Source organism: Staurois parvus, unplaced genomic scaffold (assembly GCF_062004578.1).
Source record: "Staurois parvus isolate SC_StPar_1 unplaced genomic scaffold, SC_StPar_1.0 ptg000149l, whole genome shotgun sequence".
In the NCBI taxonomy this organism is placed as follows: domain Eukaryota; kingdom Metazoa; phylum Chordata; class Amphibia; order Anura; family Ranidae; genus Staurois; species Staurois parvus.
In genome coordinates, this window is record NW_028317945.1 from 135,925 (window position 1) to 161,664 (window position 25,740).

The following is a 25,740-nucleotide window of genomic DNA, read 5'->3' on the forward strand; positions in this document are numbered from 1 at the left end:
ACTGATCAAGCGGCAACAATCCGACATGGTAGTTTCACATAAGTCGATCCGCAGATAAACTTCTGTACAACCACCCTCCCCATACATGGATCAAAATTCGTCCAGTCCCCTACTGAACCGATCGAATTTCGATCCATATATGGCCGTCTCAAGTCAATCTTTGGAAGATTGGTAAGAAATCTGATCACTAGAGCTTGCGCTGTCAGAGACAAACCTCCTGCACAGTTACGTACTCATTCCACCAGATCAGTTGGAGTTTCCTAGGCATTTCGACTCCAGGCTTCTGTAGCCCAGTTGTGTAAGCCACCACCTGGTCCCCTGTTCATACTTTCTCAAAGTTCAAAACAGGTAGAAATTCATCCTTCTGCAGATTAATCTGCTGCAAGGTTTTGGCAGTAGCACTTGGAAGTTGGGTCTGTTGACCCTTGTTGGCATAGTTCTGTTTGCCTTGTTGTTGCCCACCTTCCTCATTCATTGCTTGGGACATGCATAGAAATACTTTGCCTGTGTCCTCTACTGTATGATTAAGATGAGAGAAATTTGGACTTGCCTGTAAGTTTCAAATCTTGGAGTGCAGTGCAGGACACTCTGCCTTCCATTCATTGATTGCTCTGCATTGCTTGCTACTAGTGGTGCACCTAAATGAAAATTCTGTTGCTGAAACTGATAACAAAAATTCAGAATGCATGTGGCCGAAAACCGAACCGAAATGTCTGCGTATGTGGGGGTGTGGAGGCTTCAATTCTTCTTTTTTTTTCTTTTTTTTTTGTATTTTTCTTTCTATTTATTTTAACTTATGATTTTATTGCTATCACATAGGGGACCAGTAGGCCTTTTTGTGATAGAATATGAATGACAGGTCCTCTCTGTGAGGGGGTGGGGTGCAGTGTGTGCAAGGAGGGGACCAGTGTATACAGTGAGGGAGTAGTGTATACAGAGAGGCTCCCTCACTGGCTGTTACTATATGTCAGTGCTGGTTTTTAAATGCAATTGCCGTCTTTTTTTTTTTTTTTTCTTCACTGTAACTCACAGAATTAGCTGTCACTTTTCCCCGGAGCTAAAGGAAACATTTTATTTTATCTCGGAAAATAAACTAAAAGGAAACTGATTTTTAACTCTGGGCAACGTGACAGCTAATTCTGTGCGCTATAGTGAAGAAAAAAAAAAGCCGGTAATTACGTTTAAAAATCGGCACTGACTAAAACTGGAGAGTGCAACATCTGGTGCAGCTCTGCATAGAAACCAATCAGTTTCCAGGTTTTATTGCCAAAGCTTCATTGAACAAGCTGAAGTTAGAAGCTAATTGACTCCCATGCATAGCTGCACGAGATTTTGCACTCTCCAGTTTTAGTAAATGAACCCCATAGTGACAGCCAGTCACTGTATACACTGCTCCTCTCCTCACATCTGCAGTACACACAGTCTCCTGTATCAGCTAAATTTTTCCTATCTGCAAAATGCCAATAGGGCTATTTTTAGCCGGTATGTTTTGGTGGCCGAAATTTCGGTGCATCCCTACAAAACTGAGCACTCAGAGTCAGGCAGGGTTATAGGGGAGGAAAACAGTGGTGTCCTCGAGAGCATTTCCTGTATCAAGTCACCTGAAGGTACAACCCTATAATCCAGGGTCTTGGCCTCTGTCCTGTACTGTATTTCAAGATATATGGAATTTAAGGGTTACTAAAAAAACCTCCCAATTCCTCTTACAGGGTCTGCTCTATGAATAATTTTATTGTAGTCCATATTTATATGACAGAGTTTTAAAAACAGTATTTGAGATAAAGTGACTCCTTTTTTAACTTCATTAACAATTGCTTCATAAATTCTTTTAAAATGTTATACAGAGCCAAGTGGATGACCCATCTACCAGTAAGATGGACCACCCTGTTGGTAAGTTTTCTGCCTTCTGTGTGTATGGTGCTTGAAAGTATTAGAGGTGCTGTAGTCCATATACTATAATTGAAATATGTAGGAAATAAACAACTTTCTTTATTGTTTTTTTTTTTTTAAGGGCACAGTATTTTTTGATCATCTTAGCCAGTGGAGTTATACTGCTGCCTTCATGAGGCTGGGACCTTGACCAACAAAATATTTAAGCCAGCCCCCTTTATAACCCCACCTTCAACTGTCATGCCTTTTTTGCTAGTGTCCTATGAGCTTGGATACTTTTTTCCTCAGCTCTACTGAGATAAAAATTCTCCATTTTTTTTTTCTCTCAAACTACACATATGTTGTTTTCCTTCAATAAGCAGGTCAAGTTTGCAGGTTTAGCTGGTCTTCACAGAGCATCTATCTGGATATCAGTGTATCCTCAACAATGGCCTTGGATACCATACCCAGTAACTTTTGAACCTAAGATTGTGAGACCTACCTGGAATGTGACCTTTGCCACTGGTCTCTGCTTGTGGTGCTTTCCAGACCCTGGGGTACTATGTTGGCCACAGGGCATTCTCCAGTTGCAGAGACATAGCACAATCTCTGTTGTGACTCAGTCTTCGAATACATCTCTCTGTGCGTAAGCTCAGGGACAGGGCAAATTAGCCTGGAATGTGACCTTCAGACCCTGAATTTTGTTTTGTGGCAGACCTGTGTGTACCGTGTCAATTAGTCACAGAGCATTTCCCAGTTTCAGAGCAGTGGTACAGTCTTTGGTGTCCATCCTTGTAGTGATTTTTTTTTTTAATTAAATTTTTTTTGTGCTAGTCTGTAACACCCAGTTCTATGTTGTGGCCTCTCAACGTTTTTCTTTCAGGCATTTTGATTGTTTTCAGTTTTGTAGTATTATATCTAAATTGTTTGGATTTCCTCCTGCTCCCAGCATGCCACAGTTATGTAGCAATAATAAAGGGGATTGTAAGAACAGATGAAAGATGCCTGTGTCCTATAATGTACAACAAGAAAGGGTTTTACTGGTAGGGTGAAAATCCTGTAGTTTTTTTTGTTTTGTTTTTTAGTTCATAACGGGACATAGGATAGTACTCGATTAAAAAAAAAAACTATACATAAAAAATAAAGATTCTTCAGTTGCTGCAGAGCCACTGAGGATCACACTGTCACAGCATCATAAATGGAATCACTTTTATCAGAAAGCCCTTAACCGGCTGTTAAAGCTGGAACAAAGCTCCCAACTGCTGCAGCAGTCATGAACTTGATTTTACAACTTGTCTACCATGCTATTTATAAACCTACCTTGGTAGTGGTTAACGACATCAGTTTGTGCCTTATTGACACAGTGCACATGTCTCATCAACCTTGCCAAAGGTCTCTAGCCTGGGCTCTCTATAAATGTTTTGTGACAATGGTTTAAACCTGAGAGAGTCTTCCCTCCTTCCTAGTGATTTTGTTCAACATTATCCTTTTGAAATGGTTTTCAAAAATTTCAGTCTCTGCGCCCACTTGGCTTCATGTTGTCAAAGTTGCCAATGTCTCCACAAAAATTGAAGTACCTCCATGTTGCTGTAGGCAGCTCCTGTCATGGTACAGGAGGGAGGGAGAGCAGTTTCAGTGTTCCTTTTCCAACCTATTCACAATTTACAATCCAAAATGAAAGAAGGCATTTACTCCATACTGGATATGAAAATTCTCAAAATGTTTTTTTTTTTTTTAGTGGGGGGTGTGCTCAAATTTTCCCTACTAGACCTGTTCAGTCATTGTTTCCCTCCACCCATTTTCCATTTTCTGGCATCTACCAATGTTTGGCCCTTTTCTTTGGCCTGTCCACTGCACCTCCTTTCTAAACCAAGTTGCTTGCCCCTGTTCTTGCTTGGCTTTACTACTGGGATTTCTGAACAGCATTCTCCCAGAACAGTCAATCCGCATTCTTTGAACTGTCCAGACTCTACAGAGGTTAAGGTGAAGCCGAAATCTCAAAAAGCTGGCACTGGAACCAAGGTCTATTCTCCCACAGGACAAATTTAGACTCTACGCTCCCATGCTCAAACTCCACAGTCCAGATGTTAGCTAACCCTCTGCTTTTGACAGGAGGCACCCGTCTGAGTGTAGTAATAACACTGTATTTAATAGCAAAGGATTAAAAACTCACAAAGGAAGTAATAAAACAAGCTCATCTGTGTATATGAGAGATGACCATTCCTCAAAACTTCCTGCTGGCTTCACAGTTGGTTAGTGCAATAGCAGCTGGGCTGATGGAGATGGTAAGAGACACTGTAGTGAGCAATCCTACAGTGTGGTGGTGTTGTAGAGCCAATCCAGCGGCATGTGTGCAGGAAGAAGCCTAGTAACCAGCCTGGAACATACTGTCAGGATGTGACATCACAGGAAGAGGCAGAGGGTCAGTGGAGAGGAAGAGCACAGACGTGGAAAAGTCAGGCTACGCGCTCAGAGCCTCTAGCTCCTTCTGTTGACCTGGTGGACCTTGGGAAAGTAGCAGTTTAAATAGATAAATTACATTACAACTTGTGTCCATAAATCAATTTTGTGAAAAGTCTTTTATCTCTAAACTAATACATATTCATAAGTTTTCTGCAATCCAAAGCCGCCTTGTTACTACCTCCATGCACAATATCCTTTATGTGAATCACAGGGGGGGCTTACCAGATCCTTTTTGACTCCTTATATTCAATTGTCATATAATGCTTTTTCAATTCAGTCTGTGGCAGGTTTCCCAGAAAACTTCCCCTTGATTCTTGATTTAGCCTTTCCTCTCTTCTTTACTCTACTCCGCCACAATATAATGTTTATTAAAAATGAAAAGATTCCATAGTGTAGTATGTCACTTAATACATGTAGATTACCATAAATACTATGCACAATACAGCAAGCATTCATAATGTTTTTACTTTCACCAACAGACAAATAGGACACTCAACCGCAAAATGTGGCCCAATAGTCATGCCTAGGTCAAGAACGCAATCAATCACAAGCTTTATTTATTCCTTTTTATTAATGAGATTTATGCATACTAATCCACAAGTGTTTTCTTCCCCCCAAATACTCAGGACTGATGTCAAATATATTTGAAACAATTATTATGTAGTGTGTATGACCTGGTTCTAAAACACATGCACTATTGCACTTGCTCAGCAATCCATGTGTACTGTCTCTTTAACGATGCCAATCACCAGTGCTCATAGTGAATGGAAGACTCCATTCCCAATTTCCGTGTATTCTCCCTTTAAAAAAAGAGAGCCACAGGGCTCTAGGTGAATGGAAGGCTTACTAGACAAGCATATACAGCAGCCCACTCTGGATTCTTGGAGTCTCCCTGCTTGCTACCGAAGGACCACCTTAAAGTGCTCTACTACACTCCTTCTCTCCAATATCTGTGTACTTCTCCATTTTCTTCAGACCAGAAATCTGCCAGTATTTTCTTCCAGGTTCAATATACAAAATAAAGTATCCCCAATTTTCTCCCATTCTTGACTAGAGTTCGACCAGATTTGAAACTGGTCCACCAAATACTATACCTGGTTTGGATGTAATAATGTGTTAAAAATGAATGTACTCCCACACCTCCTGTATCTGCTCCAAACTCTACCTGTCAAGATCCCCAAAATATTCCTCAAGCAAATTTGAAGAGAGTTCACATCCTTCTTATGGGCTTATAAATTCCACAGGTTATCACACTCTGCTTTCCCTACCTAAATGAGGGCAGGACTGGGTTTTGCTGAACCGTTTAAATACCACAGGGCTTGTAATGGTTGTGCATTAGGCACATGGAAGCTGTAGGCAACAGCCATCTTGATAAGGTCTCAGCCATTTTGTTTTTCATGAGCCCGGTGGTCTTACCCCCTCCCTCTTCCTGCAATTCATAGCTTTAAACTTTACCACACTTCAAAAGAGCCTGTTATCTCTGCTTAGGGACTGCAGACACCAGCACACAGGCCTTTTTCAGACCTGTAAACTGCTAACTGAGGCCTAGCAGGATATCTGTTTTTAATCACCATGAAACACTCTCCAGATTAACACTTCCCTCTGACTGATCATAAAACAATGACAAAATCCATCTGTTCTGTCACACATGAAGTGTAGGGCAATTAAAACACTAGGAATATGTAGTGCGCCATAAAACGTCCATACAACAGCCAGGCTTTGACAACATCTCTGGGACCTCTGCTCAATTCACAACTTAACAAAATCCACATGCAGCTCATAAAAACCAAGAGGAACAAGACACCTTAATATTAAGTATATATTTGAATGGGGAATAGCATACTGAACAAATCAAGGTCATACACGACTAAGGTAGCATATATGAAAGGAGAGAAAGCAGTCTCCTCCCTCCTGGGTGACAGACCCATTCGAAAAATTCTGTGTTTGGTATCCCTGGACATGAAATATAATGCTGAACAATAATCTACCAGTTTTCAGAATACAACCTGCAGAAGATTCAGAAGATATTAATATTCATATAAAACTAGGTAAGGGAGGGCCCGATACCATCTTAAACATGGTGATCTACCAGCCACCAGCCCTTAAACTGGGTAATTGGTTAGATGGTTTCTGCCAACACCCCTTTGATACGACAGAATAGAAGTGTCAGGACCCTCTGACAGGTCTTGTTTTAACATCAACCAAGGAACAGCTAACCGGACTTGAGGGAGCCACTGCAATGTTTTTGCTTGGACAATTAGACTCTGCTAAAACCAAGGACTTTGCAAATATTCGTTTTCAACTCCCTTTTAATTCTCTGTTGCTTTATGGTTTCTTTGTAACACTTTTTTTTCCTGTATTTTATTTGTACAATTTTGACCTTTTCATTATTAAACTCTATGAAAAGTTAAAACTGTCCCGAAGGTTTTTAATGCAAACTTAAGAATCCCTGGCTCTTTAAGAGTGCTACTTTATTACAAATCTCAGAACATACCTGTCTGTGGTGACAGTGTGTGTTGCAGACGTTTATTCTAAAATCATAGTTATTGATAAAATTGAGTTTCCGCCTTCTCAGTCAAAGGGTGGTGGTGGTAGCTTAAAGAGTTAATTACTCAATCAACTTAACCCAGTGACAATTACTCAGGCTGCGGCACCTACATTGTGGACCTGTGAGCTGGAAAATTTCTATGCAGTGTGCAGCTTAGAATGGAATTGTTATGTGAGTGACAGTGTGGCAAGAGATTGACCGGTCCCTTGTCACCAGCTGGTGAGAAGGGCAGGGGTCGGGCACCGCATTAGTCACAGGACTGTATCCTGCCATGGACTGTTGCACTCATAAATGATGGATACAATTAGAGAAGGTCTCTGTGACCATCTTACACCGAGGTGTTTCCTGGTTTAGGAACGCTCTCCCTCCTTCAGTGGCATCCATACCCGCTATATATCTCTCTTAAGTGGGAAACAGAACTGAGTGTCACCTTCTCTGACCAACAGATCATATTTTACGCTTTACGCACACAACTTCTATTTCTAATTCTTTACATGAAACAGGATTCAAACTCTTGACACAGTGGTATCAGGTTCTGCTATCTCTTCATCGAACTTTCCCACACATTTCATCTAAATGTTGGAGATGTCACACTAAGGAGGGCACCTTTCCCCACATGTTTAGGTCTTGCCTGGTTTTACAACTAATCCGTACACAAGTCTGTAATCTAGTCTGGGAGACGATCCTGTGGCCTACCTACTACACCTGGCTCCTCATGTCATCCAAGCACTACAAACTCTCCCATAACTGCCCACTTGCTCAGTGCTGCCAAGGCATGCTTTCCACTCTTTTGGCAACAGCCGAACCGACCCTAACGGGGGTCTAGTTATCAACATCCTTGTCCAACCAAGAACATTTTTGCAAAACTTGGTTCTATTAGTTTGACTATAGTATACTTTCTCTGTGGCTCATCCTGTTGACCTTAATAGTTGAATTCAGCCTACGCTACAACATGTCGCAAAGGCATGCTTTCACTTTCCGGGGCTCTGAAGGGACACCTGGCAGGTCATGGCGCCCCAGACCCACCATTCCATGGGCATTTTTTTTTTCCATCTCACGCACAACTTCATTCCCACCTCCCTCACGGTTTTTTTTTTTTAACCACTTTCCCTCCAGATTTACTCCCCTTCATAACCAGGCCATTTTTTGCTGTTCGGCACTGCGCTATTTCGGTCGTGCAATGCTGTTCCCAAGCAAAATGCATGTCCTTTTTTTCAAACCAATAGAGCTTTATTTTGGTGGTATTTGATCCCCTGTGCAGTTTTTACTTTTTTCACTATTAACAAGAAAAGACCGAAAATTTTGAAAAAAAATCTATTTTTAACTTTTGGTTATAAAAAAATATCCAATAAACTCAGTCATGAATTTAGGCCAAAATGTATTCTGCTACATGTCTTTCGTAAAAAAAAAAAAAAAATCTCAATACATATACCGTATTTTTCGCTCCATAAGACGCACCTAGATTTTAGAGGAGGAAAAGAAGAAAAAAAATATTCTGAACCAATGGACTGCAGACCTAGTAGGGAAGATGACCAGAGACTGCGGAAGTAGTACAGGAGATGACCAGAGACTGCGGAAGTAGTACAGGAGATGACCAGAGACTGCGGAGATAGTACAGGAGATGACCAGAGACTGCGGATATAGTACAGGAGATGACCAGAGACTGCAGACCTTTTGGGGGGGGGCTGGCGGCTACCCGAATTTGTACTCACTCCCACTTCCGCAGAGTGTCCACTCCCCCTCCCCATAGTCTTGTGGGACACGTGACAGGTCACAGAAGACTACGGGGCCATTCACAAAGCGCAGCGCATGTGCAGTGGGTACCTGGCTGTGAAACTGCAAGCTGTCACAGCTAGGTACCCACACACAAGATGCCGGCGTGAGGGAGAGAAGACGGCCAGTGAAAGCAGGACACTGCTGGACCAAGTAACAGGTAGGACTAAGGAGTGGGTTCTTCTGCACAATAGAGCCAAGCGCCAGCCCAGTATTCTAACGCAGCGGCGGGAATACTGGGCCTGGCCGCTCCATAAGACACGCAGACTGTTTCCCCCATTTTTGGGGGAGAAAAAAGTGTGTCTTATGGAGCAAAAAATACAGTATATTAATTGGTTTGTGTGAAAGTTATAGCATCTACAAACTATGGTATATATATTGGAATTTACATAGCTTTTACTTTCTAACTGCCTATCACAAATTTAAGTTTTGACAAGCTGGATATCTATTTACTCTCTGCAACCTCATCTTTTATATTTTTACAAAAAAATAAGGTAACTTATTGCTTTTTTGTGCCCTAAAATCAACTTACTTACTAAATTTTGCGGTAAAATCATGCAACGTAAAAAATTGGAACTACCACTATTTTATTCTCTAGGGTCTCTGTTTTCAGAAAATATATAATGTTTTGGGGTTTTATGTAATCTTCAGGCCTAAAATTATTTTTTAAACGTGTGCAAAGAACTCAAAAACGACTCTGGAAGTAAAAACGCAAAAAGTGCTCTGGCAGTGAAAGGGATAAAGTATAAGCCCTGACCCACCCTTTCCTGACAGGCAGCCAATCATTCTTCATCACACTGCAAGGTCTCCCCCCTCCCTGCTTGTCCCCGGGTGCAAAGCTGGAGACAGGCAGGGAGAGGAGGAGGAGATAAACAGCGCAATGTTACAAATATTACACATTTAAGTCGCCATAAAACCTCTTTTTGCTTTTAAAAGCCCCAGACATTCCTAAAATCACCTCTGATTTAAATACGATTTTGGTTAAAAAAAAATAAATTTTATCAGGACAAGTAGATTGTCATGAAGGAGTAAATTGGGGCCCCGATTTAGTCCCTGGACGAGTAGTTTTTTTCAAAACTTTCTACACCCCTGATACAGGGCCCCCAATGACCACCTCCAAGCTTTCAAAGGGCATATTTCCTCATATTACTTTCCCCCTACCCATCACAGTTTTGGAGGTTCTAAAATGCCAGGATAGTAGAAGCAACCCCTCCAAATGACCCCTTTTTTGGAAAGTAGACATCCCAAGGAATTTGATAAGCAACATGGTAAGTATTTTACAAATATCATTCTTGTCACAGGGTTTTGAAAAAAAAAAAGAAAAAATACATTTTTGTTTTCTTTCTTCGTTTTCCAAAAACGTGGCAACAAATGAGATATGCAAAATACTTTCGAAAAAGGGGTAATTTGGAGGAGATCCTGGCATTTCAGGGCCAACATTAGAAGCTTATGCAACACATCGCCCACTTTTGAAGACCAAGCCTTTTCTGAGACTTCTTGTTTACATGAAAAAACAGGTTTATTTTGCTAGAAAATTACTTTGAACCCCCAAACATAATATCTTTTTTTAAAGCAGAGGCCCTAGAGGATAAAACGGCGGATGTTGACATTTTTTACATCACACAGTATTTGCACAGTGTTTTTTTTCAAACGCAAATCTTTTGGGAAAAATACACTTTTTAGAATTTTAATGCACAAAAACACAATATATTGCCCAATTGTTTGATAAGATATAAAAGATGATGTTACGCCGAGTAAATGCATACCAAACATGTAATGCTTTAAAATTGCACATGCCCGTGCAATGGCAACAAAGTACATACATTTTTATTATCACTAGGCAACGTTTTAAAAGCCTTAACAGGTCACCGATTTATATTTGATGTTCGCAGCAATACCTCACATGCATGGTGCAACCGCTGTTTTCATACCGACATGGGATCAACGCTTGCACAGGCAGGTGCGCAAACGCAGAGGGGCAAGGGTGCTTTTTTGATTTTTTTTATTTATTTATTTTTTTAATCACTTTTATTATCACAGAAAATGTAAATAGCACCTCTGACTGCAATAGGCATTGACAAGTATTCTTTTTTGAGAAATCTGGGGTCTATTAGACTCTAGATATCTCCTCTGCCCTTACATTATCTGATCTCACCAAAATCTGTGTGATCAGATGCTTTCCCAATTTTCAGATGGCGCTATTTATATCTTGCGAATTAAATTTATATCTTGTGATTAAATGCTTGTAGCTTCCAATTTCTTACACTACAGAGATGATTGGAGCCATTCTGGTCTCTGATCAGCTCTATGGTCAGCCAGTGGTTCTGCTGGCTGCATTCTCAGATTCCCCTGTGGGACAAGAGAGCCCAAGAAAACCGTGGAAGGCAGCAGGAAGAGGGGGGGGGGGGGGGGGGGGGGAGTCCATTCACTCTGCTCGTAAAAACAATTCAGCAGCTAATTGGCTACTAAGATTGCCTTTACATGAAAGCCGACCACCAGCTGAAAAAAAGTAGCTGCAGGCATCATCCCGGTATAACCACTCAAAATACAGGGACGTACCAGTATCATTGCTGGTCCGTGTTTGGCATACAGTGAAGGAAGGAAGTATTTGATCCCCTGCTGATTTTGAATGTTTGCCCACTCACAAAGAAGTGATCAGTCTAAAATTCGAATGGTAGGTGTACTGTAACACTGAGAGACAGAATTGCAACAAAAAATTCAAAAGAAATGCATGTCTAACAAATTATGCACTGATTTGCATGTCCATGAGGGAAATAAGTATTTGATCCCCTGATTGTTTGATTGCTCCTGTGGACAGGTGTCTTTTATATCGGTAACAAAATGAGATTAGCAGCACTCCCTTTAAGTGACTTCTTCTAATCTCAGCTTGTTATCTGTATGAAAGACACCTGCTAGCCAGAAATCCTGCTGAATGATAGTGGATCAAATATTTATTTCCCTCATGAACATGCAAATCAGTGCATAATTTGTTAGACATGCATTTCTTTTGAATATGTTGTTGCTATTCTGTCTCTCAGTGTTACAATACACCTACCATTCAATTTTTAGACTGATCATTTCATGGTGAGTGGGCAAACATTAAATATCAGCAAGGGATCAAATACTTATTTCCTTCACTGTATATTTAACAGCAGGGAACGCAGGCATATGATGAATCGGGTCTGTGGACCAATGTGATCGCATATCATTCTTTTTTGTAATGCCCATGTTGAATGCAAGTCCCAGAAAAGTTTTAAATTCAGAAACCGCAATAGGTTTCCATGCGAATTGTCTGGCAAGAGCTGGATTTGGGTGGGCGGCCATGTATTGTTGTGCATATAAATTGCGCAGTCGGTACAAATCTTCCGACAAAAACAGCGGAAGGGCTAAACGCTAGTGCTGGTAGCGAACGGGTTTGATCCTGCTAACACTGCATTTTTGGGGACGCTATACAAAGCAGTCACTAGTATAGTTCTGTTCATGATCATTATATTGATCCATACAAACATTATACTAGTAATGGCGGTGATCAGTGTAGCGTCAGTGCGATAGTATACAGGCAATCTAACGCTAGCTGACCCTGGCTAGGATGGGTGCTTACTGACCCTGACATTATCTGATGTCACTAGTGGCAGGAATACAGTGATCAGTGAAAACTTTTATATACTGACACTGTACCTGTACCAATAGCACTGGCTGGGTGACGGGCGATCAAAGGATCAAAATGTGCTAATCTAACGTGCGTAAAGTGTAAAATGTAGTGCTTTTACTGTGCCGTGTCCTCTCTTCTCTCGCTAGACTGACTGGGGGGGGGGGAACGACAGCGGGGGGCGCAGCCATGTTTACTCCCCAAAATAGGAAGCAACGTAAGATTAGGTCGTTTTGCCAAGAGCTGTTGTTCGTGGATAAGCAGTTTGCAAGTAGTTCCATTTTTTTTTTTTAAATTCTCAATATGGTATTTTTTATTTTATTAACATTTTTTATTTTTGTTATACTTTCATCAGAATAGTACAATGTTACCATAGTAGTATTGTACTATTTGTTTTTGGGGAGGGAGGGGTGATCAAGGATTTTTTTATTTTTTTTTACACACTTTGTTTTGCAGGGGAAATAAAGATCATTTATCCTGCAATGCAAAGCTTGCTGTCATGAACCTAAGTCATTCATGAACTGTCAGCTTATCTGTCAACTGTCAACTGATCTGTGTTTGGCTGGAGCTGGTCACATGGTACAGGGTGCTGTGATTGGCCCCATGTATCATGCTGTGGGACAATCACAGCTCACTAGGAAAAGAAGCAGAGCTGTTATGGATGATTGATTCATAACAGCTTTGCTAACCATGTGATCGCATAGCGATCGCGATCACGTCACCGGGTCCTGTTCACCGGGATTCTCATTCCGCTGTGTGCACCGGACACAGCAGCTGGGGGGGGGGGGGGCACTGCGCACCCCTGTGCTAGTACAGCCAGAGCGATGTATGGGTACGTCGCTTTGCCTGTTGCTGCCACCTGGCCGTGGTACATTGCAGGCGGGAAGCCATTGATGACATTTTATTTACAACTTAGGGGTTTTTTTGTACGTTTACAAAACAGAAGCCATCTAAAACCAGGGTGATGGCATGAAAGTCGACTGTGTAGAGCCCAACAACAAAACTAAGATGGCAATGAAACCTAAACCCTCCATAAAATGGTATGGCCTTTAGCAGATCTAGTTGGATGCAGTATTGCCACATACTGTACAATAACAAATCATTGCAGCCAACTGTAAAAAAGAAACGCACAAGTACATCCACCAAAGCTCACACACATATACTCACATAGACACACCCAGTTCTCTCTCCAGGCTCAGGAAAAAGAAATACATTTGACCCTTTTTAAGGGGATGATTGTGAAAGAGCCAAATCCGTCATTTGAGAGGCCGAAATGTCCAGCCAAGGTTGCCTTACTTTGGTAATTTTTTTTTTGGATAAGCACAGCCTTTGTTGATAAGTTTATATAAAGGAAACAAGAATAGTTGTATTCAGAGGGGAACTCAACGGCAACACATCCCCAATTATTAGAAATTACCAAGAGAAGAGGGAAAAAATACAAAGAAAGAAACGGAGGAGGAGAATAAATGCCTCACATAGAAAAAGTGAAGTGAACGGGACTTTAAAGGTGCCACAAGTAGTAGAACAACACTATAAGCTAAAATTTACAATGTTTAATGTCATATCAATAAAAGTCCATTTAAAAGAAATACATTCAAGTATGCCAACATTAATGGTAATACTTGTTCAATGACATATATGCGATGCAATATTTCTCAACATGTTTCATGTATTTTAGGCTTCTTTAGGAGTTATTAGATATAGCACCTACAACAACAAATTCATGTTGATTACACAATATGGCAACAAATTACATATCTTGGATACACAGGTCAAAAGTAGAACAGATATCAAATCAAACACATCAGATGTGATATACATCATATAAAATATTTTTGTTTTTTGAAATTGATGAAGGGCAGCTTACCAAAAATTTCCTAATGCCTCAGATGGATAGGTAGTGTATAGAGCAATTATAGTGCAGTTAGAACATAAAATCCTCAAAATAGCTTGGACAACATGGTGCCTCAGGTGGCTGGTAGAGCGCACAAGCTGAATATAATAACAACAAACATCACCACTACTAAAAGTCTCCAAAAACAATTGCTCAGGAAATTGAACAAAGAAAATGATGTACCTTAAAACCAATGGCCACTACTCCGTACTCTTACTACTTGACCTCTCTGCGGCTTTTGATATGGTTGACCATCCCCTCCTCCTCAAAAAACTCCACTCTCTTGGCCTCAGAGACTCTGCTCTCTCCTGGTTCTCCTCCTACCTATCGCAGTGCTCCTTTAGCGTTACCTATAATGCTGCCTCCTCCTCTTCACTCCCTCTCTCTGTAGGGGCCCCTCAAGGTTCTGTCCTTGGAGCCCTTCTCTTCTCCATCTACACCTCCTCCCTTGGTCACTTGATAAACCCTCATGGCTTTAAGTACTATCTCTATGCTGATGACACACAAATCTATCTTTCTACCCCTCACCTCACCCCTTCAGTCTCCTCTCGCATTACTAACCTACTAAGTGACATATCGGCATGGATGTCACTCCACTTCCTCAAACTCAATCTTTCCAAAACTGAGCTCTTAGTATTCCCCCCAGCCCGTGCCCCCTCCCCTGACTTCTCCATCAAGATCAATAACACAATCATCATTCCCTCCCCTCATGCCAGGGTACTAGGTGTAATCCTACACTCACATCTGTCCTTTCAGCCCCAAATCCAATAACTGTCCAAATCTTGTAGACTTCACCTCCGCAACATCTCCAAAATACGCCCATTCCTAACCTCTGAAACCACTAAGCAACTTATCCACTCCCTTCTTATATCTCTCCTTGACTATTGTAAGTCCCTCCTCATTGGCCTAACTCATCGCAGGCTATCCCCTCTTCAGTCTATCATGAATGCTGCTGACTCATCCACCTTACTAACCGTTCTGTATCTGCCACCCCTCTCTGCCAATCCCTCCACTGGCTTCCTATTGCCCAACGGATAAAATTCAAAACAGTAACAATTAGGTATGAAGCCATTTATAACTGCCTCAAAATTACATCACTGATCTTGTCTCTAAATATCACCCAAACCATACTCTCCACTCCTAGCAAGACCTCCTACTCTCTTGCTCCCTCGTCTCCTCCCATTCTCGTCTCCAGGACTTCTCCAGAGCTTCCCCCATCCTCTGGAACTCTCTACCCCAATTTATCAGACTATCGCCTACTCTGCTCACTTTTAGGCGATCTCTGAAAACCTATCTCTTTGGGGAAGCCTATCCTGCCCTCAGCTAATACTGGATTCTTCTACTCTTCCAACCAGTCCATCCCCCACAGTTACTACCTTTTGTACCACTAGCCCCTCCCTCTTAGATTGTAAGCTCCAAGGAGCAGGGCCCTAAAATCCCTCTTGTATTGAACTGTATTTTTGCTGTATTGTCTCCCGTTATATTGTAAAGCGCTGAGCAAACTGTTGGCGCTATATAAATCCTGTATAATAATAATAATACCTTTGAAAGTGAGAATAGGCACCACTGGTTAAGTACTCGGCATGCACAATTATTACCATTACATTTGATTGTTACATCAGAAAAAATGAAAAATACAGATCCAAATTGGATACTGAAAAATAAATATAAAATACATTTCAAACATTAGGACCTATTATCTTGCCATTGGTATAATGTACACTATAGGTATGGTGTGGATGCTGAGCTTACCTCAGTCAGAGCAATATTAGTTCACCAGGGGGAGGTGGAGACAGCAAAAACACATATACCAATCCAACCAATCCTCAAGCAAAGGAATGCATGCTAATGGGTAAAAATAACACAGAGATTGACAGAAAAATATTGGGAGACCAACAGTATACAATACCAGCCACAAGCTCCAAAAAATATCAACAAGGTCTCACCAATGAAGCACCGACACCACAACACCACCTCCCCATCAACCACAACGTTTTAGAGCCAGGCCAGCTCCTTTATATGTGAGTCTCTTCCCGCCGCGTCTGATGTCAATGATGTCACTATGCCATTGACGTCAGGACATGGACGTAGGATGTCACTTCCGCCCACCATGTGCAACAAACGCCAACCAACATGGCCGCACCGCAACAATACAGAGCTGTGGGAAACACCACAGACAAAAAGGAGAAACACAGCTAAGGCACATCAGCAACATCACACTAGTTACCAAATTCTGGCTTAACTTAACCTTGGACTCCTGACACAATTTATAGCGCCATCTATAAGACAATTATCAAATTATAATACTAGTAGATACCTTCACATTTTAGGTTGCACATAAAAGGCAGAGTAAGCTCCCCATTCGCTGTCCATCCAAGCACCACACGTCCAGGCTAACAACAATTTAGGGAGATACTAATCAATCACTATTCGATTTCACAAATAAATGGTTAGATTGAAATAAGGTGCCCTTCAACAATTTATGACAATGATGCAATAATACACCTAATTATTTAGAACGAAGAATACATAGAGACATTACAAAATGGCTATTGTTAGGATAATTACCAACAAGGATTCTAAACTATAGAAAAGGTTTGAAACTTAAGTCATTTAAACCTGGAAATTTGGTAGCTTGCAGGGTGAAAATCAACTTTGTTTCACACTGCAGTAAAAGACAATCCACATCCCCACCTCTCTCATGGATGGGAATGTGCTCCAGCACAAAGAAGTGTATTTTAGATAGGTCATAGTTATGATATAGACCTACATGTCTGCTAATATGAGTTTCCGGTCCTTTTTTTTTTTTTTTTTAACAATTAAGGATATATGATCACGGATGCATTGGAAAAACATCAGTTTGGTTTTACCCACATAGAATGCCCCACAGTCACATAGCATCAGGCATACAACACCCATAGTGACAATTTACTGAACATCTTGGTGTGTACATGGTAAATTAACTGTAGTGGCTTTTAACAGAAAACGACAAAAATTACATTTTCCACAAGGCGAAGTACCTATTTGTTTAGATTTGGACAGATCCTTTCTTACATAGTGACTCTGTACCAATTAATCCTATAAGGATCTAGAGCTACAAAATGTAATCTGTGGTGAAGAACTGATTTACTTAGAAACCATATCATCTGCCTGCAGCAGATACCAAAATTTACCTAAAATTGCATGTACTAATTGTTCTCGACCTGTGAAACGAGTAACTACTCTAGTAGTAGGGGGGGGGCTAGATCTAGATTTGGATTAATTAGTTGAGACTTGTTCAGGTCTATGGCCTCGATTATAGGCTTTCTTTAGATAAGATCTACTGTAGCCCCGTTGCAAGAGGCGTGTCTGTAAAGCCTTAGCTTCACTCTCAAAGTCATTTTTAAGCCAATTTTTAAATATTGGCTACATGGAATACTAGATATTAAAGATTTGGGATGTGAACTTGTGGCGTGGAGAATGGTGTTTCCCGCTGTCGGTTTCGTATACAGTAAGGAACCAATACTTCCATCACTATTCACAAATATTGAAACATCAAGAAACGTAATAGCTTTTTTGCCACGATTGGTGGTAAGTTTTAAATTGAATTGATTGTTCATCATTTTAGAGAGAAATAGTTGTGGTTCAGAATAGGTGCCTCCCCAAATGAAAAAGACATCATCAATAAAGCAATGCCAGGTTATTTGCCCTATGGCATCTTGCAAATCGCCTCTTGAAAAAAGTTGACACTCTCATCGATCGGTGTACTCTTGTCTATAATTCCCTGGCGGTAGGCTCGGTTGATAATTGCTTTATATACAATAACTGTGTAAGTGACTCGACTTGAGGGTATTGGTTTATACCATGCTCGGTTACTTAGAATATTCATTACCATGTACTGATATTGATCAAAATCCATCAATACAATATTTCCGCCTTTGAGGGCTTAACAATTCATTGTTTAAAAAGAGAGGATAGGGCTCGTTTCTGTAAATGTGTTAGGTTGGACATAGAATTTGTCCCCACGTAGTTTCTAAAATTTCTTTGCACACCTTTTGCTTGAAGGCCCAAATGTTGGGATTAGCTTGTAGGAGAGGAAAAGAATGAGACTTAGGTTTATAAGACATTGGAAGGGGAAATGAAGGAATGTCTTCCAGATTGCCTTCATTAGTCTCACGGTTTCCCTCCTCCCACAATTCCATGAGATCATAAAGTGAGTTCATGTCATGGATGGTTACATTTTGCCATAGAGGGTTATCTAAACAATTGGTATTGGATTGTATGCGATCTTTATCATAAATCTCTTTATACATTAATTGGGATTAGTATGTAGCAGTTGAATCCACTTAATAAACTAATGGCCAGAGCAAAATTATTATTATTATACAGTATTTATAAAGCGCCAACAGTTCGCTCAGCGCTGTACATTACAATGAGAAACAATACAATAATAATACAATGTGATACACGAGGGGTTCGAGGGTCCTGCTCCTTGGAGCTTACAATCTAGGAGGGAAGGGATAGTGGTACAGGAGGAAAAGCTGTGGGGGATGGAGTGGTAGGAAGAGTGGAGGAGATCGGCAATTAGCAGGGGGTGGGGTAGGCTTCCCTGAAGAGGTGGGTTTTCAGTGTGCGCCTAAAGGAGAGGAGAGTAGGTGATTAGTCTGATGGATTGGGGTTCCAGAGGATGGCTGATGCCCTGGAGAAGTCCTGAAGGCGGGCATGGAAGGAGGAGACCAGGGAACTAGAGAGAAGGAAGTCTTGTGAGGAGCGGAGTGTGCGTTTTGGGTGGTATTTGGATATTAGGTCGGTGATGTAGTTTGGGGCAGTATTATGGACAGCTTTGTACGTCAGTGTTATCATTTTGAATTTGATCCGTTGGGCAATCGGAAGCCAGTGGAGGGATTGGCAGAGGGGGGTGGCGGAAACGGAGCGGTTGGTAAGGTGGATGAGTCTGACTGCCGTGTTCAGGATCGACTGAAGTGGGGATAGCCTGTGGTGAGGCAGTCCAGTGAGGAGGGAGTTGCAGTAATCGAGTCGTGATATGATGAGGGAGTGGATGAGCTGCTTAGTGGTTTCTGGGGTTAGGAATGGGCATATTTTGCCGATGTTGCGGAAGTGGATTCTGCATGAGTTTGTTAACGATTGGACTTGGGGCTGGAAGGATAGATTGGAGTCAAGAATGACACCACGTACTCTGGCTTGTGGGGTGGGCCTGATGGTGCCATTGTTGAAAGTGATGGAGAAGTCAGTAGGGGGGGGGGGTGCGCAGGCTGGGGGGAAAATTAGGAGCTCGGTTTTGGAGAGGTTCAGTTTAAGGAAGTGGAGCGACATCCAATCTGATATGTCGTTCAGTAGGCTTGTGATTCTGGCGGAGACTGAGGGTGTGAGGGGTTGAGAGATTTGCGTGTCGTCGGCATAGAGGTGGTAGTTGAAGCCATGAGCGTGTATCAGTTGGCCAAGGGAGGAGGTGTAAATGGAGACGAGAAGGGGCCCGAGGACAGAGCCTTGAGGGACCCCAACAGAGAGGGGGAGGTGGTAGCGTTATAGGTAATGCTGAAGGAGTGTTGTGATAGGTAGGACGAGAGCCAGGAGAGAGCGGAGTCTCTGAGGCCAAGGGAGTGTAGTTTTTTGAGGAGGAGGGGGTGGTCGACTGTGTCGAAAGCGCGGAGAGGTCGAGGAGTAGGAGCACTGAATAGTGGCCATTAGCTTTGGCGGTTAGCAAGTCGTTGGAGAGTTTGAGTAAGGCAGTTTCAGTGAAGTGTAGGGGACGGAAGCCAGACTGTAGGGGGTCGAGGAGGTTGTTGTTGTTGAGGTGGGAGCTTAGGCGATTTTAGACTAAGCGCTCAAGGAGTTTGGATGTGAATGGCAGCAGGGAGATGGGTCAAAGGTTGTTTGGGTCAGTGGGGTCCAGGGAGGGCTGTTCTGGGCTGTTTCTGTTAAAATTAACCACCTAACAGTGTCAAACGCCTTTTTAATGTCTAGAGCCAACACCAGCCCACTGCGCTTGTGATACACGGTCCCATAAATATGCAGATAAAGTCATCTGATACTAACAAATGTTCTCTTGTCTGACATAAAACCCGATTGGTCGGTGTACACAAGTGAAATAATTACTTTAATGTGTTTCCGACCGCGTGATAGCCAAAAGACAGCTACAGCATGGTCAGCTAGTTCTGGGAGGGCAGGGCGTCAATGGACCTCCTCCCAGAACCGTGCCCCTCGCACACCCCCTGGGGTGGGGAACTGCGCGTGATCTGTGATCACGGTGTCCTTTGGACACAGCTGATCACATGGCTACGGAATGGGCCACAGCTGATCACATGGGCGGATTTGGTAGTAAGAGGCGAAGGCTCTATTAATCTCTAGATGATAAGTAGAAGCCGAACCACTCAGAGTAATGCTGGATATAGTAAGATCAGGGAAGTCCAGTCGAGACAGGTTCGCCAGCAATTTCTTGTTCTTCCCACTATGCTCATGAAGGCAGGCAGACAGATATAATTGCTTTCGTGTCATTTCCACTGTATGTAATTGGAGGGCTCTATGGGCTTCCACCAGAGCATTGTGAGAAGTTGAAGAAGGATGCATAGCAAACTTGGAACGGGCAGAGTCCAAGTCCACCTCCAGTGAGTTCAGATGTGCCTGATTAGAGGCACACAGTATGAATTAATATGACGAATATAAGAACCACGAGTAACCACCTTAAAGGCATCCCAAGTGCTAGTTACAGAGGTTGAATCCGTATTGTGTGTCCATTATTCAGTCAAGTCTTGCTGCACACAGTAAACTATCTCCTCAGAAGATACCCACAGGGGATCAGGCCACCAGATGTTGTAAGCAAGTTTGTATCCCAGTTCTAAGTCCAGTTTTAGGGGGGAATGGTCTGAGATGACTTGAGATAGATAAGACATCTTACCCAGGGCAACATGTCAGAGGAGGCCAAGGCATAGTCCATTCTAGACATGGCCCTATACGTTTTTAGTTTGACAAGAGTAGGCCAGAGTAACAGGAAATTTCCAACGTTCGATGTCTACATAGTAATAAGCCATGCACCAGCTAGCTAAAAAATTTACTGTCAGATAATGGTTTTAATCTATCTAGCATAGGATCCATCACCGCATTCAAGTCTCCCAATAGGAGCTTAAGGCAATGTGGAAAAGTGGCTAAAAGCACAGAAATTTCTGTAAGGACCATGGCTTCCCCTATAGGAGGTGCATATATTACCACCAAAATAAGCTGAGTAGCATGGATAGTAATATGGAGAATAGCATACTTGCCTTGCGGATCAGAGAGGATGTGAATACAGGCACAGGAAAGACCCTTTCTGCGAATCAATACAGACACACCACTGCCAAAATTGGAGAGTGTGGCATGTACTGCCCAGACCACCCAGTGGTTTTTCAAGGCCATTACCTTCAAGCCCATCAAGTGCATCTCTTGAAGACTGAGAACGTGTGGTTGGTGGGCCTTAAAAAAAAAAAAAGTTTTGCTCGCTTAAATTTAGATTTCAAGCCACGCACGTTAAATGAGAAAAAGGTGACATTAGCCATAGAAAAAACTAAGTTTGGTGACATGGCATGTGTCTGAATATTACCCCTTGGCCACAGTCCAAGATCTGCCAGAGAGAGCACACCATACACACCCCACACACCGCAATCATGCGAGCAAACCACCAGATAGCAAAAAAAAGTGAAACAAAAATAGAAATAGTCCTAAAATATACAAAGGGACAAGAATTCCCAAATCCCTGCCCTACTCAAAAATTACAGAGCAAGCTTCATCCCAAAATGGAATCCTAGGTCAGGGAACATGACCGTAGGTGTTAAATGAGAGTCAAAGTTCAGGAAGAAAAAAAAGCTGAATACAAAAGAAACCTCTACTAAAGCTGAGTAGGAGGTACCTTCCAACACGGCAGCCACAGGCAAGCAATCTTCAGTTCCCTAAGGGGTAAAATATCAAAGACCTGTAATCGGGTGCCTTGCCACACCACACAAGCATCACAAAGAACCACAAAAAAAGAAGGACCCCATCAGGTTGTGTGTGGGGGCAGGGGTTGTATCCGAACACAAGCAGATTCTAATTATTCGAGCACAATCTCTGGGGTAGTAAGGAAATGTGCTTAGTCTTGATGGGTCACCTGTAATCTAGCAGGAAACATCACATAGGGCAATGCATGGTCACGCATCTTCTGCTTAGCAAATTGGAATTTCGCCCGCAGTTTCCGAATGAGTGGAATAATCCGGAAACAGGGAGACCACCGCATTGTTGACACAAAGGCAATCTTTAGCCGTAGCTGCATGGTTGGGCCGCATCTCTGTTATGATAATTCAGTAGACAGATGACCATCGGCTGAGTAGGGATTCCAGTATATATTCTGCCATTTGTAAACGCTATAACTTTCACGTAAACCTATTAATTTACACGTATTGGGATTTTTTTTTGTTAGCAAGGACATGTAGCAGAATACATTTTGTTCTAAATTTATGACGAAATTTGATTTTTTTTTTATTTCACTGGACATGTTTTATACTAAATAATATTGTTTTGGGGTTTTTTTGTGTGGTTTTTTTGTTTTGTTTTTTTTTTTTATAAATTGGTCTTTTTTTGTTTATAGCACAAAAAATAACAGAGTTGATCAAATGCCACCAAAAGAAAGCTATATTTTGTGGGAAAAAAAGGACATACATTTCATTGAGGTGTAGTATTGCATGACCGCACAATTGTCAGTTAAAGTAACGCAGCACCGTATCGCAATAAATGGCCTGGTCAGGAAGGGGAGTAAATCCTCTGGAGAACAAGCGGCTAAAGTCCCATGAAAAAGTCTCTTATAACATCACTGTGCAATGTGTATAAAATATATCTTCTCTCTTCTTCAGTGCCAGCCGTGCCACCACCATTAGGTGAAAAACCTGCTCACCTCACTTTGAGCTCATCAATGGGTCATTATGCTTTCACACTTGTGTACACCCTCTGTGGTCTAACACAAGCTCCTCTCTCCTGGAACCGCCACAGTATACTCTCCTCCAGTGGAAGCTCTCATATAATATGTATTATGAAAACCAGAAAAGTGAAACCATGGTGCTCTCTATTTATAAAACTATTAGCGCCCAGATTAAAAAACACTTACAAGATGTAAGAAACAAGCCAGCATATAATGTATATTTTGTACATGGCTCACCACCCCGCTCTCCCGGATGGTCAATTCAAAACATCTAGGGCTCAGCTCCTTCCACCTATACATGTCACGCCCCAAATTTGAGCTTCCTCAGTAGGTTGTGTTATTTTAGGGTGTGTTGCACTGATTGTATAGGGTTTTAGGTATAGGCTTATTGTTTGGCTTTTCCTTTTGCTTTACCCCAATTTCTTGATGTATATCTGAAAAAAGCAACCTCCATAATGTAGTAATATTTTAAAAACATAAGCACTTTAGTAAAATATTTTAAAAACATAAGCACTTTATTAAAATATAATCATAATAAATACTGACACAGCCCCTTTAAAACACCATAAATCCAACACTTCCATGTTCCGCATGCATGTAACATATGGCGAAATGCGTTGATTGTAAGTGACAGCACATGCATGCAGAGCCTGAAAGTGCAGACCTCCTCAGTAGTCTGAACTTCAGAGTGTAATCTCTTCACCCTGAGGTGTTTCTAGACCTTTCAAAGAAGTAGCATGCCTGACGTAGACCTTCAGGTTTCCAGGTTTTTCTCCAGATCAAGGGAGGCCTTGGCAGTGGATACCTGGATGATTTTGTGGGATAGATTCAACCTGATTTAAGCTTTCCCTTCTCTAAACCCCTGCCCTGCCTACTTCGCAGGATCAAGATAGAAGATAATCCTGGACTGGCGCAGACAGCCATGGTTCTTGGAAGAAATTTTTATCCCAGGAAGAACTCCTTGAAACAAATCCTTTATTTTCTCCAGTCTGGTCTGAATCAACACCTGGCTTTTAGTACCATTAAGGGTCAAATCTCTGAGCTAGCAGTTCTCTGTAAGAGCCCCCCCCCCCCCCCCCCCATTGTACATTCCTCCGGGACTCCACTGGACATCAACCTGGTTCTGTCAGTGCTTTAAGGACCACTCTTTTAACTTTTAAGCGATATTCCCATGTCTATCCTAAACACAAGTTTGCCTTTCTTGGTTAGGTCACAGCCTTAAGATGTAAAGAACCCTTTTTTAAGCTACGTAAGAACAAGGTTGTTTTGAGGTCAATAGTCTTTTTTTCTGTCCAAAGTGGTTTCTTCCATTCATGTTCTCCTGGACATTGTTCTACCATGTCTGTTCTTTTCCTAAACATTCTAAAATGATTTCCCTCTATTGTCTGCATGTTGTCTGTGCTGTTCAGTTTATTTCTCAGCTACAGCCCCTTTTTGTCATGGGGACAACGATGTCTGCGTTTGTCATAAGATTCTTTAGGTGGTGCTGTAGGCTTCCTTGAGTCACCCTTGTTAACCTTTCAGTCTGTTCCTTGTGAGCCTGGTAGCCTTTCATTTTTTTGTTATACACCCCTCAGTTTGACTGCTTTTTAGATGTACCACTGTTTCATAGTACTATCCTTTGTCTCGTAATCTGCAGCTGTGGGCAGGCTTGGCATTTGTGTCCCAACCTTGTGTAGTCAGTAATATAACATAAATGTCTAATAATTACTATTTTTTATGCTCATTGAAGGACACAGCTATTCTACTCTTGTAGGTGACAGTTTAACCCTATGGTCAAGTATAGGACGGTAGCCAAAAAGAAATTGGCACAACCTATGTGCAGTCTTAGCTTATATAAACCCCCTCTCGGCTCTGTTATTTCTGCCTAGTGTTTTAGGAGTAAGGACCTAGTTCCCTGCTCTTACCTGCAGGTTCCATAGGTTTTGTTTTTTTTTGCTTTTTCCTGTGATTTTTCGTTCAGAGGTTTTCAGTCAACAGCTGGGCTGCATAATCTAGATCCAGTGGTCGCTCGAGTCTGGCCAAGAAGCGTGCACAGACCTTTACTTTTGCGCTGGGTTGGACCAGACAAGCCCTATCGTGGATCAGGCGGACCTGCAAGTTAAACATCTCGAAGGCACATATGAACAGGCACTGGGGTCCCCATGGACATGGGTTAATAGATGCGGGAGTGGGGGATTCATCCTTGCCTGGGCACTCCGTTTTGGACCCTTCCGAGGATTTGCCCACCACATGCGGTCAGGCTATCCAGAAATTTAGGTAGTGGCTTTTCGGCCTCCTGGGCTTTGCTGCTGTGCCTCCATGTTTCTTATGGGTAGTTGCCCTTTTCTGTGGTTTTCTGATGCTTATAATCCTGGCATCCCCTTCCCGATAGTCTTCCCTCAAAGCACTACCCGTCAGAGGGATGGACGGGACTGCAGCGCTCGCCATGTTTCCTATGGGCAGTTTTTCTACGTACTGATGCGCTGGCTAAGCCTAGCGGCCCCTATGGGTTTGTGATGTTATGGGGGGGGGCCCCGTGGAGGGCGGCTACTGCCAATTTACCTTTAGGGCATTTGCTCTTCTCTCCCTTGCCTCTCTAGTGATCTCACGTATGGCAGGACAGTCTGCTTCAGCATGTAGGT

The 25,740-nt window shown here is 42.1% G+C and overlaps 1 protein-coding gene across 1 annotated transcript in view; it reads left to right on the forward strand.

Moving 5' to 3' along the window:
* The window catches only part of TNRC6B (trinucleotide repeat containing adaptor 6B), a gene marked incomplete at its 5' end in the record, with an annotated part of 282,305 nt that overhangs the window by 111,003 nt on the left and 145,562 nt on the right, over positions 1-25,740 (forward strand). The window contains one exon of the mRNA XM_089674295.1: positions 1,845-1,890. Within this exon, the coding sequence (XP_089530421.1) occupies positions 1,845-1,890 (46 nt within the window). The remainder of the gene's footprint in view (positions 1-1,844; positions 1,891-25,740) is intronic.